The sequence below is a fragment of the Gopherus flavomarginatus genome, chromosome 1 (assembly GCF_025201925.1).
Source record: "Gopherus flavomarginatus isolate rGopFla2 chromosome 1, rGopFla2.mat.asm, whole genome shotgun sequence".
Taxonomy (NCBI): domain Eukaryota; kingdom Metazoa; phylum Chordata; order Testudines; family Testudinidae; genus Gopherus; species Gopherus flavomarginatus.
The window spans coordinates 255418470-255434695 of record NC_066617.1 but is presented as its reverse complement, the minus strand read 5'-3'; the positions used below and the strand labels follow the sequence as shown (position 1 = coordinate 255434695).

Below are 16226 nucleotides of genomic sequence, written 5' to 3'. Positions count from 1 at the left end.
ACGGCTCACAAACTATTTAAAGGGATAGTAGCCAGTTTTGATACACTACAGTTTACCTTTAGGTTTTGAGAGTTTTTTATTTCATGGCTGTGGACATTTTATTGAGTTTTTATTTCCTAATTTTAAATAGGTAGGGAGAATTTACACAATCAGCTGGTGTAAATACACACAGTTCCATTAACTTCACAGAATACCAGAACATCATGTTTGTAGCATGCTCTCCCCACAAATGTGGGATGCACCATCATTCAAGAGATGGCCAAATGATTCAGGTTTTGCAAATGTCATTATTTGCCCAGCTTATAGACTACTAGTCAAATATATAAAAATTTAATTAAAATTTTGCACACTTTTTTTCTCATTTGCCTAACTCAGCATGTGATACCCCTACTTACATAGTCCCACCAATTACTACCCACATGGGGTGAGAGCATGATCTGATTAGAGCACAGGACCAGTACTCAGGACATCTGGTTTGATACCCTGCATTGCTACTAATTCACTGTCTGACACTGGACAAGTCACAACCTCCCTGACTCAGTGTTCTCATCTGCAAAATTCGGATAATGATATTTTCCCTTCTCAAAAGGCTGTCATTAAAATCTTTGCAGAATGAGTCCTTAAATTGACCCCTTACGCATTGTAAGTATCAGCTTACTGCAAACTGATTTTATTTGATTTATACTTGTAAATGGTGAGGCTGCTAGGTGGAATACTGTGTCCAATTCTGGACTCTACAGTTTAGGAAAGATGTGAATGAATTGGAAAGAATCCAGAGAAGAGCAACAAAAATGGCAAATGGTTTAGAAAACCCGATATATGAGGAAAGGTTACAAACTGGGCATGTTTAGTCATGAGAAAAGAAGACTCTGGGGGAGGGGAAACTCATAGATTTCAACTGTGTTAAGGGCTGTTTTAAAGATAACAGGGATCAATTGTTCTCCATGCCCACTGAAAGTAGGACAAGAAATAATGGACTTAAACTATAGCATGGGAGATTTAGGTTAGATATTGGGCAAAACTTTAACTACAATAGTTAAGTTCTGAAATATGCTTCCAAGGAAGGTTGTGGAGTCCCCATCATTGGAAGCAGGTAAAAACAAGTTGGACAAACATTTGTCAGGGATAGTCTAGGTTTACTTGGTCCTGCCACAGAACCAAGGTCTGGACTTGATGACTTCTTGAGGCTCCTTCCAGCCCTACATTTCTATGATCTGTCAGACTACCCCTTATGGAGGTAATGCTGTCATTAAGGTATCTGTTTGTAAGTTTGTTAGTTTGTATGTGACTGTAACAGAGTGCTGGCCAAAAGACACTGACCCAGCCCGTTAGCTCAGAGCCTGCTAGCTCAGCTCCCAGTGAGGGGAAGTGATTGGAGCTGACAGGGTGTGGCTGATTAAAGCACTAAAACAGAATCCCCTGTGAGCTTGATGGGGGAAGGCCTATAAAGCTAGCAGGAAGGAAGTAGAAGGAGAGGAACAGGAAAGTGAGGAGTGAGGGCCTGTTGCTCCCAGCTAGCTGGAAGAGCAAGCTGTTCCCCAAGGGGGATTGATACTGAACTGTATATCACTGTCTATAGGTGGTGGTGGGAAAAGACAGAGAAATAAAAGGGCACTGGTGTGATAAAGAGTGGTCTCCAGCTAATTTGTACCGTGAGTGACGAAGGGCCCATCTACAGTGACACATTTCCCCCCAACCTCCAATTTCTTTAAAATGTCCTTAAAGGTGGAAAAACGAAATCCTGTTCCCAAGGTCCATTTTATAGATTGACTTACAGTGGACTGATAGAGCACCTGATCCTGATTATACTCAGTTTAGTTGTGTGGTTGTAGCTAACTGAATTCAGTGAAATTACTAATGATTTATACCAGTGTAAGTGAAAGGAGACTTGCGATCATCACTTCTTTTTTTCATTGCTGTCTCCATCCCAACAGATGAATGGGAAGGACCTACGTGTTGCTCCTAAATAACTGAAGGTACTGAGAATGATCCTATCGTGTGTGCTTAAACATTAGCATTGCACTTGTTAGTTAAAACTACATTAAATGAGACCAGCTGAATGTTTCCAAAGATCCCTAAACTGGTTGCAATAAGTGACTATCCTGACAACAGGTGATAGCCTTCCAAAGTGTTTAGACATTTCTACATTGATTGGATTCACCTTGTATTAACCCCTCTGACAGTTAAGCTGATGAACTTTTGACTCCTGCAGCAATATGGAGAAAAATCAGATGCTACCCAGCTATCTTTATTTCTTGACTTTTCAGCTTTTACAGAAATATTGGATTCTGCAGCTGCAGGCACACTGCCTTGGCATTAGTACTGGACATATGCTTAGACCCTTTTAGACCCAAAAGTAGTCAGTCCCGAGGTTCACACTAGCCTCACTGTAACAGGTTCTCATGTTCACTTGCTGGGCAACCATTGACAACTCAGACAATGGCAGGACAATTTATACCTTTAAAAACTAACTGCACTAATGATTTCACCTTATAAGTCAGTGAAAGCATCCTTTTAATTCCATCAGCCTTAAAAGCAAGGAACATAAGAACTAACTCAAAGACTAATCAAAGCTTGCTTTATATGCATCTTCTTGAAGAGAAGGTTGAGGAGGGGAGGGAAAATATAAGCAAACAACTGCTATTCATCTAGATAAAGAAAACTTCATATACTACAAAGCGTTCTGTAGTTAACTCCCTTGTTCCTCATGCCCCTGTCTCCCATAAAACAGGAATAATAATACCCACATCACCGGTTCATTCACCTGCAAGTCCACCAATGTAATATACGCCATCATATGCCAGCAACGCCCCTCTGCTATGTATATCGGCCAAACTGGACAGTCGCTTCGGAAAAGGATAAACGGACACAAATCAGATATTAGGAAGGCAATATACAAAAACCTGTAGGATAACACTTCAACCTCCCTGGCCACACTATAGCAGACCTTAAGGTGGCCATCCTGCAGCAAAAAAACTTCAGGACCAGACTTCAAAGAGAAACTGCTGAGCTTCAGTTCATCTGCAAACTTGACACCATCAGCTCAGGATTAAACAAAGACTGTGAATGGCGTGCCAATTACAGAACCAGTTTCTCCTCCCTTGGTTTTCACACCTCAACTGCTAGAACAGGGCCTCATCCTCCCTGATTGAACTACCTCATTATCTCTAGCTTGCCTGCATATATACACCTGCCCCTGGAAATTTCCACTACATGCATCTGACGAAGTGGGTATTCACCCACGAAAGCTCATGCTCCAAAATGTTTGTTAGTCTATAAGGTGCCACAGGACTCTTTGCTGCTTCTACAGATCCAGACTAACATGGCTATCCCTCTGATACTTAAGGGTTAATGTCTCTTTTACCTGTAAAGGGTTAACAAGCTCAGTGAACCTGGCTGACACTTCACCAAAGGACCAATCGGGGGACAAGATACTTTCAAATCTTGGTGGAGGGAAGTCTTTGTTTTGTGCTGTTTGTTTTGTTCTTTGTTCTCTCTTGGAGCTAAAAGGGGCCAGACGTACAACCAGATCTATCTCCATTCTTTCTAGCAGTCTCTCATGTTCAGAATAGTAAGTACTGGCTAGAAAAGGCGAATTAGTTTGTTTGTTTTCTTAATTTGCAAATGTGTATTTTGCTGGAAGGGTATTTTACCTCTGTTTGCTGTAACTTGTATCTTACGCTAGCGGGGAGAGAGTCCCTCTAGTCTATGTATAAGCTTAGACCCTGTAAACATTTTCCATCCTGGTTTTACAGAGATAATTTTTATTTTTTCTTTCTTTAATTAAAAGCTTTCCTTTTTAAGAACCTGATTGATTTTTTTTCTTGTGTAAGACCCAAGGGAATTGGGTCTGAACTCACCAGGGAGTGGAGGGGGAAAAGGAGGTGGGGGGAAGGTCAATTCCTCTCTGTTTTAGGATCCAAGGAGTTTGGATCAGTGTCTCTCTCAGGGAAAGTCTGGGAGGGGGAAAGGAGGGGAAATGGTTTATTTCCCTTTGTTTTAAGACCCAAGGGGTTTGGGTCTTGGGTCCCCCAGAGAAGATTTTTGAGGAGACAGGGAGTGTACCAGACACTGGAATTTCTGGTTGGTGGCAGCGCTATCAGATCTAAGCTAGGAATTAAGTTTAGAAGGGTACATGCAGGTCCCCACTTTCTGGACGCTAAAGTTCAAAGTGGGAATAATACCTTGACACACATGGTATACAATGCCTGCTGGCAGTGAAAGTAGTGGTCTAGTACACTCACAATCCATAGGCTCAGTGATAAACACAGTAATATTCATAAATGTACAGCCAGTATCACAATATTAATAGGTGCACTGACAGTGTCATATTCATGCAGGTACACCAAGCACTAGACAATTCCTATCAGGCCCCAAAACAGTAAATCCAGATTGAGCACAGTTCACCACAATGCACTACTGTGGCTCATGGTTAAAATACCCTCTCAAAGCCTCTCTGAGCTGTATAACACTGTGTTCACCTCTTCTAACAGCCCTTGGATCTGGCTGGTCAAACTGAGCAGAGAGCTGCTCAGCTTCCACCCTTGCAGCAAGTTTCCCCCTCTGCTTCACAAATATTATGCAGGACACAATAGGCAGCTGTAACCATTGGGATATTTTTTGTACTGAGATCCAGCCTGGTGCGTAAACAACACCAGCGCCCTTTCAATCTACCCAAAAACACATTCAACTATCATTCTGCACCTGTTGAGCCAGTAGATGAATCGTTCCTTGGTGCTGTAGATATGGCCAGTGTATGGCTTCATTAGCCAGTGGAATAAGGGGTAGCCTGGATTTCAACATTACCAGTGGTAATCCACCAGTTGGGAAAGAAGGTCCCTGCTTGTAGCTTTCGGAACAGTTTTGTGATCTTAAAGACACAAGCATCATGCACCTTCCCTGACCAGCCAACACTGATGGCAGTGAAGTATCCCCGCTGATCCACCAGTACTTGCATAACTACAGAAAAGTAGCCCTTTCTGTTAATGTACTCTGTGGCAAGGTGCTCTGGGGCCAAAATAGGGATATGCGTGCTGTTCACTGTTCCACCACAGTTTGGGAACCCCATTGCTGCAGAGTCGTCCACTATGCCCTGCACATGGCCAAGAGTCACAGTCCTGAGTAGCAGGAGACAATGGCTTGCATTCTTGCTCAATAATTGTCCCCATGGTGGATTTTCCCAGTCCAAAATGACTTCCCACTGACTTGTTGTGTCATTACAAAATGGCACTACACGTTTCCACAGTGTGGTCACCACCCACTTCTCCACTGACAGTGCAGTTCTCAGCTTGGTGTCCCTGTGTTGGATGGCTGAGGCGAGGTTGGCACACAGAACCAGAAATGTGGCCTTGCACATCCGAAAGTTCTGCAGCCACTGCTCGTCATCCGAAATCTACATTACAATGCAATCCCACCGGTCCATGCTGGTTTCTTGGGCCCAGAAGTGGCACTCCACCTCTGCTGCTGCTCTGTGAATGCTACCAACAACTGTGAATTGGTTTGTGCTATCTCCCACAGCAATCTGTGCTCCAAGAAATCATCATGTTCTCTGTGTTCTTCTGGCAACTCTGCAAATATCAGAGGATTGTGCATCTTTTGCTTGCAGCACTCATGGCTGTAGTACAAAGGTGTTCAAGCTCCATGCGTCTGTCAGAGATGGCAGTGAGCAACAAGTCCAGTGTGGGTTTGTGGGAAATTGCAAACAGGCATTACAATGATGGGCTAGAGATAATATTGTGGGATGGAGAACTTTGTATTATGGGAAGTTGACCCCTTGCTCCCAGTCACCCCCGCACAACTTGCTTCTGCCCCACTGTGCATTGCCAAAACTACCCAAAAGACTGCTGAACAGTGGCATGTTTGGTATATCAATTTTGCTAATGACTTAATGTTTTATTACAAAAAGAAAAAAATGAATTGTCAATGAACAGGGTCACAAAAAACCCAAAGGGCTAGTTTCTCTAACCAATCTGGTGGGGTTCATGGTATTTTTTTAATAGAACAACAGTGGTATTGTACTAGGAAACAAATATTATTCCATTTCTCAGCTGGCTTGATGAGTGGCTTTGAAGGGCAAAGTAATAGAGGTAGAAGGAGCAGAGTATTGGAGGGGCACTGGGGACAGCATTACCAGACTGCCCATTTCTCACTCAAGTGGGCTAGTTTATTTTCTCCCCACATATTCAAAATTGTTGTGGGCTGGTACCCATTTAGGAGTTACTTCTCTGGAGATATGTTAAAAAACAAATTTCTACAATGGGCAAACCTTCGGGGGAGGGAAAGGATTAATAAGTTCCAAGTCAACTTCTCGTCTTACTCTTTATGAATTACAAAGCTCTATCAATTTTAGTTGTTTTTTTTTAATCCTACTTATGTAGTCACAATGGCCATCCCTATTGCAGTAATTCTCAGCTTTGTGATTCTAGCCTAAGGTGGGCTGTGCAGTTGTTTTGTAGTAGCCACAAAATAATCTACAGCTTTATGTCTACACTACAGACATTACAGCTGTACCCCCAAATGAGCAGCGGTAGCTATGTCAGCGGCAAAGCATCTCCCGCCAACATAGTGCTGTCCACGTTGGCACGTCTGTCGGTGAAACTTACATCAGTCAGGGGGTGGTTTTTTTTACACAACTGACTGAAGAAAGCTCTAGTGTACACATACCCTTAAGCTCTCTCAACCATGCCCTCCCTCTCCCCGCCAGCACTTCTAGATAACATCTCTAAAAAAACTAGAGCTGGTTGAAATTTTTCAACCAAATGTATTTTTCCTTAAAAAAATACTGTTTGTCAAAATTAAACTATTTGTGAAAACAGTTCAATTTTGACATTTCTATGAAAAATCAAAATGCACATTTTTCATGTTATTGTTTCACATTGTAAGTTTCATTTTGTTTCAGTTTTCAAAAAAAAATCAATTTTTAGTCTTTGTATTTGGGGATCTCATCTCTCCTTTTCCCCCCCTTCCCTACTACACCTTCTCACACTGGAAGAGCGGGGAGTGAAAATGGGAGAAAAGATGAGGAAACAAATTTTTCCCTCAGTTTTTTTTTCTCTCACTCTCCCTTTTCCAGTGGAAAAAGGCAGAAAAAAATAAAAATTGAGAGAAGTGGGAAGAGGAATCCAAAAATCTCAATCAAAAATGGGAGAAAGATTTGTTTTTGAAAACCAAACAAAAATCAAAAACTAAATAAAAATTTTCATTTCTGCTGAAAAATGATTTTTTTCATGGAGGCGGAGAACTAATCCCCTCCTCTCCCCCCCCCCCCCCCCGACAACCAGCTCTAAAAGGAATCAGTCTGACCATTAGCCTTTCGTCCATGTTCCTCAATGGGACTGTTAACTTAAGGTCTGTTGCATGAATAAGAACTGCAGGCTCAGACTCGTGTGTTAAATTGCACATTTGATAGAACTACTACTCACACTCATCTTGAATATTTGAAGTGTTCTAGTTACACTTTTTAAGGCCTTGATGAGAGACAGTCTCCTGATGAAATATCTTAGGAGATTGATTCCAGCCTGGCTTTGTGTAGAATCTCTTTGTTAATGGATCACTTTTCTGGTCTGTCATTTGTCCTTTTGGCAGGTCTCTTGCTATGCAAGGAAGAGATAATGTAGGCTGAAGAAATTTCTTATACCAGGGGTCGGCAACCTGCGGCACGTGAGACGATCTTTAGTGGCACTCTGCTGTCAGCCAAGGTCCCGGCCACTGGCCACCGGCCCCCGCTCAGCCTCCTGCCTGCTTGGATGAACGGAACCCTCGGCTGGCAGTGGGCTGAGTGGGGATGGCAGCCAGGACCCCAACTGGCAGGAGCCGGTGACCAGAACCCCAGACCGCTGATGGTCTGGGGTTCTGGCTGCTAGCCCCTTGCCGGCCGGGGTCTCTGCCACCGGCCCCACTCAGCCTGCAGCTCGTCTGAGGTTCCAGCCACCGGCCCCGTGCCAGCCAGGGTCCTGGCCACTGGCCCCACTCAGCCCACTGCCGGCCTGGGATACCAGCTGCCGGTCCCACTCACCTCGCTGCACTATTATTTACTTTACATACAACAATAGTTTAGTTATATAATATAGACTTATAGAGAGAGGCCTTCTAAAAATATCAAAATGTATTACTGGCCGCAGAACCCTAAATTAGAGTGAATAAATGAAGACTTGGCACCCCACTTCTGAAAGGTTGCCAACCCCTGTCAATTGTATACATTACTAATTTTCATTATCGAACACATCATATTTCATTTGTGTGATCTCTTTGGGTCTTTCCATTGGGGATCTAATCATACTGCACCTTCTGTGCTATAGAGCTCTCAATACCAATCTGCATAATTCAACATTTGGGAGTTGGGTTGGGTTTCCAAAGTACAAAACAACTTAATGTCAATTGTATAGATATTTTTTCCCTGAGGTACACAATGATAGAATTATTTAGAAGTATCATAATCCAAGGATCAAAAGAAAATTAAAAACCCAAATTGCAGTCTAATAAATAAACTGATCCCAATTCCCTCTCCCTCTACTGTGTAAGGTGCAAAATCTGACCAGAATATATGTGAACAGTGTACTGTGATAATGGTGATCATTTTTCTGCCCCCTCTTCCTTTCCACAGCTCCTCAGTCCAAGTTCCTCTAGTGAATCTTGCTCATCAACAAAAATCTTAAAGTATAAATGAAACATTCAACACCAGCAACAGGGAAAAAATGGTTCTCATAAAAAACATGATATAAACTTTACACAAAAGTTTAACCAGAATGTACATAGGGACTCTGAAGGAAATTCAGATTAAGTGTTTGTATCTTTGTGTGTCTATCTTAAAACTTTGATATACCCGTGAGGGGCCTAACAGCTTCTCAAGCCATGGTTTATTTTATAGTTCTCTATGCAGAACATTCTGTGCCTAAGTTATGGTCTCACAACACAGACCATTCCCTATTTTACTGTTTCCCAATCACGGTCCCATGACTCTTCTGGAGTCCAACCCTGACTACGGTGGACACCTCTGTTTCCCAGGTGCAGCCCATAAGATTGGCAGCATACAGTCTAACTAACCAATCCCAGCCATTCAGGATAAATCTTCTTCAGGAAAACCTGTTCTAAAATAACATTCTTGAAAAAAAACATCCAAAAGTCTTCTGAGACCCTTAAATCACAGGGACTCTGATAATTGATCAGTCTGATTTTTTTTTAGTTTAGTTTAATAGTATTTGCATCTAAAAGGTGTTCTTCAATATTTATACACAGATTCTACTGATATGTGACTTTCTATAAGTTTATTACATTCTTTGGGAAAAGTTATCCTTTATAACACTTCTGTGTTAATGAAATTCTTGCAAAATTCTACCAATGAATTACCTACAAATGACTACACAGAGTATGAATGCCTGGTATCCCAGAAAACTATAATAGCCTGTTAAATTTTGAAAAGGAAAAGAAAAAAATACACAATTACAGTTCCTGAAAAAAAAACATAGGCACCATGCCAGTCTTTGCATTATCTGTTCCCTGTCTATTAAGATATTTCTTCTACCTCAGTGAATTTACATGACAAGATTAATAGTGGCATAGCTCTTCTGTTCTTAATCTCTGGGTATAATACAATTTATGCATCTAATTTTCTGATGTACAAACTTCTTTCAGAGCTTATAAAAACGTAACATTGCATATCTTAGAAAACTTACCAGCAGCTACAGCATAGTTATTATGCTTATATGATGTGCTGCAGACCTACATTACTTCTAACGTGTTACTGGTAATGTTACAATAAGACTCACCTTTTTATCTATAAAACAATAATATGGTTCTGCTTTCTATTAATGGACTCTTTTGCTCACTCAAAAAAGTAACAATATTAACATGCATATAGTAACCTCTCAAATATTTTTCTATTACAAAAAATACTCTCTCTATTTCTGTATAGAAAGGAGATAATTTCTTATCACCCAGAGCTCATCTGTACAGTACAGTACATCAAACCATAATGTTCTCTAGCATTTTACAGAAGATAGTTGCATATTGTGAGATTATGAATAGTTAGATGACATGAAACTGGAGAAAAAACTATCTTCTAAGCAAGCTTGCTATGGAAAATTTTTGAAAGTTTTATAGAAGTCATGGTAAAAACTTCTGGAAACCATGGAAATCATCTGAAAAGTTATGTTACATGAATGTGTTACAGCAAACTCATACCACTGAATATTAAGTACACATTATGAATGCAGTCAGGATTTTGCTATATTATTTTTCAGCAACAGGCATCTTATTTAGATGATTTTTAAAAAAATATTGACAGGATGTGAATTAGATGCTATGTCTAACAGTTCAATGTTTATCTGATACAGACTTTGTAGTAATTAAACCACTTCAGTAGACCTGGATCTATACATTTTTTATGTATTGATATGGTCTAATCCAATATGGTAAATTCCTTTGTTCTGAATTAATCTGAGCTCACCATGTCTCCTGGGTCCACCCTTCTGAAAAAATACCCAAGACTCCAATTTGACTACTTTCCACTTCCATAATTTTATAAAATCCATGTGTTTCTAAATGTCCCAATGTTTTCCATTGATCTTCTGACTTGACCAGAAACCAGTCTTTTTAAAAGCCTCAGGGAAGGAGTCACACCTTTCCTACTGCTTATTTCTCTGTTATGGTCAATTACCAATAAAATGAAGTAGTTTTTCTATACTACATTCTGCAGAAATCCCTTTGGGTCTAAATTCAGTGTGGCTATGGATTGCACTCAAATCTTGTCTCCAACATTCTGCTTTTTCAACATGCTCACTATTTCAGGGTGAGACCAACCATCTATACATAGGAAAAGAATATTACTCATTTTTTTAAATAAAACTGAATAAAGTGACATTGATGTTTACAGCAGTACCTAGTAAATGAGGCATATGCTAGTGGTTCACAACCAAGGGTCTGGGGCCCTCTGTGGGGGCCATGAGCAGGTTTCAGGGGGTCGACCAAGAATGGCTGGCATTATACTCATTTTTTTAAATAAAACTGAATAAAGTGACATTGATGTTTACAGCAGTACCTAGTAAATGAGGCATATGCTAGTGGTTCACAACCAAGGGTCTGGGGCCCTCTGTGGGGGCCATGAGCAGGTTTCAGGGGGTCGACCAAGAATGGCTGGCATTAGACTCAGTAGGGCCCAGGGCAAAAAGCTGAAGTCCTGCCATGTGGGACTGCAGACCTGGGCCAAGCCCCACCACCCAAAGTCTGAGCAACTTCGCTTTGTGGTGCCCCCTGTGGTGTAGAGTCTCAGGCAATTGTCCTCCTTGCGACCCCCTAACACCAGCCCTGACTTTTATACGCAGTGCAGTAAAACAGTTGTTGTGGCACAGCTGGGCTGTGGAGTTTTTATAGTATGTTGGGGGGGCCTTGTAAGGAAAAAGGTTGAGAACCCCCTGGCATATGCTATTGGCACTTTATCTATATAGATATTCATATGCTATGATGATGGGTGATAGTACAAAATATTTAGGGAAGCAAGAGATGAGTAAGAAAATGACACTTTTGTGATCACTGCTAGAAGTATGCACTCTATTCTGGGTCGCCTCTAAGAGCCTGTATACACAGGGACACTCAGGAGAGTTAAGACTAATTAACTAAAGGTGTAAAATGAATCCCCAAGGCTTAAGCCAAAGCAGGAACTAAGGCTAATTTACTTCTGAATAACAGCATCCACTCAGAGAATTAATGCTCTTTAACTTCACGTTTTTAGTTAATCCATCTTAATTTTCCAGTGTTCCCATATAGACAAGACCTAAACATTCACTCCTTCCTTCCTTATTCATCACTGAGCTGCACCACTGTTCCAACAGTATCAAAACTTCACCGTGCTCTGTCTTCCATCCAGCTATGTCTGAAGATAAAATTCACAGTGCCTGATGCTCCATGCTACTATAAGAGGGGGCTGTGCACCGAATCTTTTTTTTTTCCAATCAATTTTTTTAAAGTGTATCAGAGTTGAAAGGTCAGACTAAGCTTTAGTGTAACTTCAATGCCTGCAGTGGAGTTACGTGAGTATTGAATTAGGACCGAGTATTTTAAAAGACAGTGATATGTCATCTAGGTAGGACTGAAATGGAGAACAATGATGGAAGTCCTTGTTGATATGACCGCAGGGCTCATCCAAATGCATTGGCTTCTTTAACATACAATATTTTGCTGCTCTATTTTGTTAATTTGAGAGCCAGCATGTTCTATAGGACCTACCTGGCTACCCAGACATCTGTTTCAAGTTGAGAAAAATAAGAAAACTTGGTGCGGTCCATCTTCCTTCTCCTTATCAGTACTGCATCTTACAACCAGATACTTAAAGGAAAATGATATTTCCTAGAGGCAACATCTCAGATCATTATACTGCCTATATTTAGCATATCATAGCTTACCTGTTTAACAGCATAAAAGAGACGCCCATAGCAGTATATCATGACCATTACAGGGATGACCAAGCAGAATATGAAGAGACAGATGATATAGGACACAGATTCAGCTGATTCAGAGGTCCAACGTACTGAACAGCTTGTGCCAGCTCCCTCAATCCCATAACTGCTCCAGCCAATGAGCGGTGGTACTGTCCAGATCAGAGAATAAAGCCAGGAACCACCAACTGCTAGCAGAGCCTTCTGATAGTCAGAGCCTCGTTTGTTACATAGGGTGATGGTGCTATAGCGTTCATAAGACAGGATAGCCAAGGAGATCAGGGACACAATACCTGCAAAAAAACCAAACAATTCAGGGATTTAGTACCCCTGTTTTATATGGCACCAATGTAACAGATATGAGAATATCCTGGACACACATTACTGAATTATAAGTGTAAACCTTACTGAATTACATTTTAAGCATTTTAGGAGTACATTGTATTGAAAGTGCAAATGTTTATGTACTATTGAGAGTTTGTATGAATTATCACGGGGGAGGGGGACCATAGTCCTCCAGGAACTAAGAACAGTGGGAGGGTGATTAGGAAAATTCACTCAAGTTTCCACATCTCCAGAGAGGTGCCACCAGCTGGTGAGAGAATCACTAATATTGATTCAAACTGGATTCTCCAGAGACTAAAAGTCAAAGAAAAGATTTTTGGTTAAATAGCCTGAGTTAAAAGTGACTCAGGGCCTTCTCTCTGATCCAGTAGACAGACAGGACCTTCTGTTCCAAAGGGAGCCCAATCCTTAGGGAATGGTTGGAATGTCTTTGGCTCACTGAAGCCACATAAGAGTTGGGAGCTAGTTCTGAACTGAAGCTTTGATGAACTTGTGACCACAGGAAAAACCACTGTGTGAGGTTTGAAGGACTAATTACCAACCAGCGACCTTGCTGGGAATCACGGGGAGATGCCTGATAAATTGATTAGCACATGTGTAGGTTCTTTCATTGTTTTTAATATGTTTTCTCTGCAACGCTTTCACCTTAAGAATAAATGTGCTTGCTTAGAAAGGGCCATGTGGTAACTTAACTGTGGCAATTACACTGTGTGCCGTCTCTGAGGGGAGAAGCGAAGCAGGCCTGCTTAGGCAGTCTGTCTTTTGCAGGGACGCTCACAGTATAATCAGGGATCTGTGCAGCCTGGAAACACCCTGCTGAGAAGAGGGAGAGACACAAATCTCTGCCCAAGAAAGGAAACAGCTGAGGAGCTGGAAACCTAGAGTGGATACCTTTTCTGGACTATAGAGAGTGGGGGAATACAGCTGCAGTTGCACTGGACTATGACTGGCAGCAAAAAACTAAATACCCTTTTCTACATTATTAGAGTATTTGATGTAGCAGTGGAAATGCCTTTTTGCATTGAAATCCGCACTGGAGCCAGTAGCTCTATACAGTATATCAAATTCTTCTTGCCTAACCCAGTGGTTCTCAAAGCTGGTCTGCCGCTTGTTCAGGGAAAGCCCCTGGCAGGCTGGGCCAGTTGTTTACCTACCGCGTCCGCAGGTTCAGCCGATTGCGGCTCCCACTGGCCAATGGGGGCTGCTGGAAGCGGCAGCCAGTAAGTCCCTCGGCCGGCGCCACTCCCAGCAGCTCCCATTGTCCTGAAGCAGCAAACCACGGCCAGTGGGAGCCACGATCAGCCGGACCTGTGGATGGGGCAGGTAAACAAACTGGCCCGGCCCCACAAGGCCTTTGCCTACACAAGCGGCGACCCCAGTTTGAGAAACACTGCTCTAAGACTAACCACATGAGTTTGAGACTTTAATATGTCTACATTACATCTTATGTCAGCAGAATGTATGTCACTCAGGGGTGTGAATAAGCCACTAATCCCCTCCATCCAATCCCCCCCACGCACATCTGGCAAGTTATTTGTAAGAGACTAGTTTGGGTTAAAAGTGTTATTCCAAAGTTGCTAAGCCTGATTTAACACTTCTGCCTCTTTGTAAAAGTGTCAGAAAGATGCAGATGCTGTATAACGTGTAAAAGATAATAAGTTAAGTAAATAGACTCTAACATCGGTTGTACGTTCAGAGAAACTTAGTGGAATACCAAAGTAGGAAGCTATAAAGAAATCATTCTGAGAGTTATACTTCCTTAGAACAAAGGCAAGAGTCCGCTTCTGTCTTTCACAGACTTAGCCCAATTGGTTAGATCAAAAGAGAGGCATTTTTCCTTAACTTTCCTGTGAAATATTGAATTAATTCTTGTGTCAACCTTATACACTGACTTAATAGTAATTGCCAAGTCAGATAAACTGAACCATTGATTTATTGACTGAATTCCAATTGTAACTTTGATTTGTTCATCACATTGTGTTGTATTTGTTTAGTTTAGGGAAACTGGAAGTAAATTAGTTAGTGACATATTTTGCTTAAATTTATATTTGTTTGCTTATTATCCTAATAAATCCATTAAACACACAAGACTGGTTCCTCTTGCTGGAACACTACCTTTTTTACAGGTAAAAGTAAAGACACTGAGTAGCTCCCAGACCTGCATTGTAATTATTTGATAAAAATCTTATTACCATTGCACTTTCTTTGAACTAAAGGAAGTTCTCTTTTGAAATAACACAGAATTGAAGTTCAGCTAATAAATTAGGACCAGGGCATCATCAACCATGAACTAACAAAATATTGGCAAATCAGTTTAAAACATAAACTACCCCCAAAACACATTTTCCTTTAGAATATTGCATAGGAAATCATTTTTCTTATTTACACAAAACATTACACACATACATTCCTTGCCAAAAGCCATTTCAGTTTTACTTCTCTTTTATTGAGTTTCACTGACATGACCCATATTCCACTTCTCTCTGCAGGACCAGGGCGATGATATATGTGATCCCAAACTACAGGAGTTCTAAAAATTCATATTCCTCTTTTTTGTCACCATAAGACTTTAAATCATGTATTGTATTTGAGCATATAATAGTGTTGAAACTAGTATCAGACCACACTGAGTCTGGTGCTTTTAAAACAGTAGATTGCTGACTTTAATGTGAATAAGTGGGAATTCAGAGAAGAGCGGGGAAAAATCTGGAGGCGCTAAGGAGAGACTGACATGATGGCATGGAAATGAAAGAACACACTGTGTAACTTGGCTAAATAAAGATTAAGCAGTTATGAGACATAAGAATGGCCATACTGGGTCAGACCAAAGGTCCATCCAGCCCAGTATCTTATCTACCAACAGTGGCCAATGCCAAGTGCCCCAGAGGGAGTGAACCTAAAAGGTAATGATCAAGTCATCTCTCTCCTGCCATCCATCTCCACTCTCTGACAAACAGAGGCTAGGGACACCATTCCTTCCCCATCCTGGCTAATAGCCATTTAAGGACTTAAATTCCATGAATTTATCCAGTTCTCTTTTAAACTCTGTTATAATCCTAGCCTTCACAACCTTCTCAGGCGAGGAGAGACAACTACCTTTTGAAGACTACAAATACTGATGAAGGGGAAAACAGTTGTACAAGAGATTGTATAAAAAGGAACAATGAGATAAAATTAAAGAGAGCCAAAACAAACAAACAAAAACCCAGGGTTATCATGAGGGAACACTTCCTAAGAATGAGATGTATTAGAATGGAATAGGTTTGCAAGAGAAATAATGGAAGGCCTTTCACGTCAACGTTTATAACAAGACCAGACAGAGTATTAGAAGATACACAATAAAGACCAATCTTATACCAACACAGAGGTAGAAAAGGGGACTGGGGACCAAACAGTTCCCGTCAATCTCTACCTTCACCATCACCACTGACAGTTGAAGCACCATGAAAACAT

At 41.2% G+C, this 16226-nt stretch overlaps 1 protein-coding gene across 1 annotated transcript in view; it reads right to left on the bottom strand.

Annotated features, from left to right (window-relative positions):
• LOC127034074 (vertebrate ancient opsin-like) overlaps positions 1-16226 on the bottom strand; it is a 124241-nt gene that overhangs the window by 64535 nt on the left and 43480 nt on the right. Inside the window, exon 2 of the mRNA XM_050922546.1 lies at positions 12396-12721. Coding sequence (XP_050778503.1) covers positions 12396-12721 — 326 coding nt within the window. The remainder of the gene's footprint in view (positions 1-12395; positions 12722-16226) is intronic.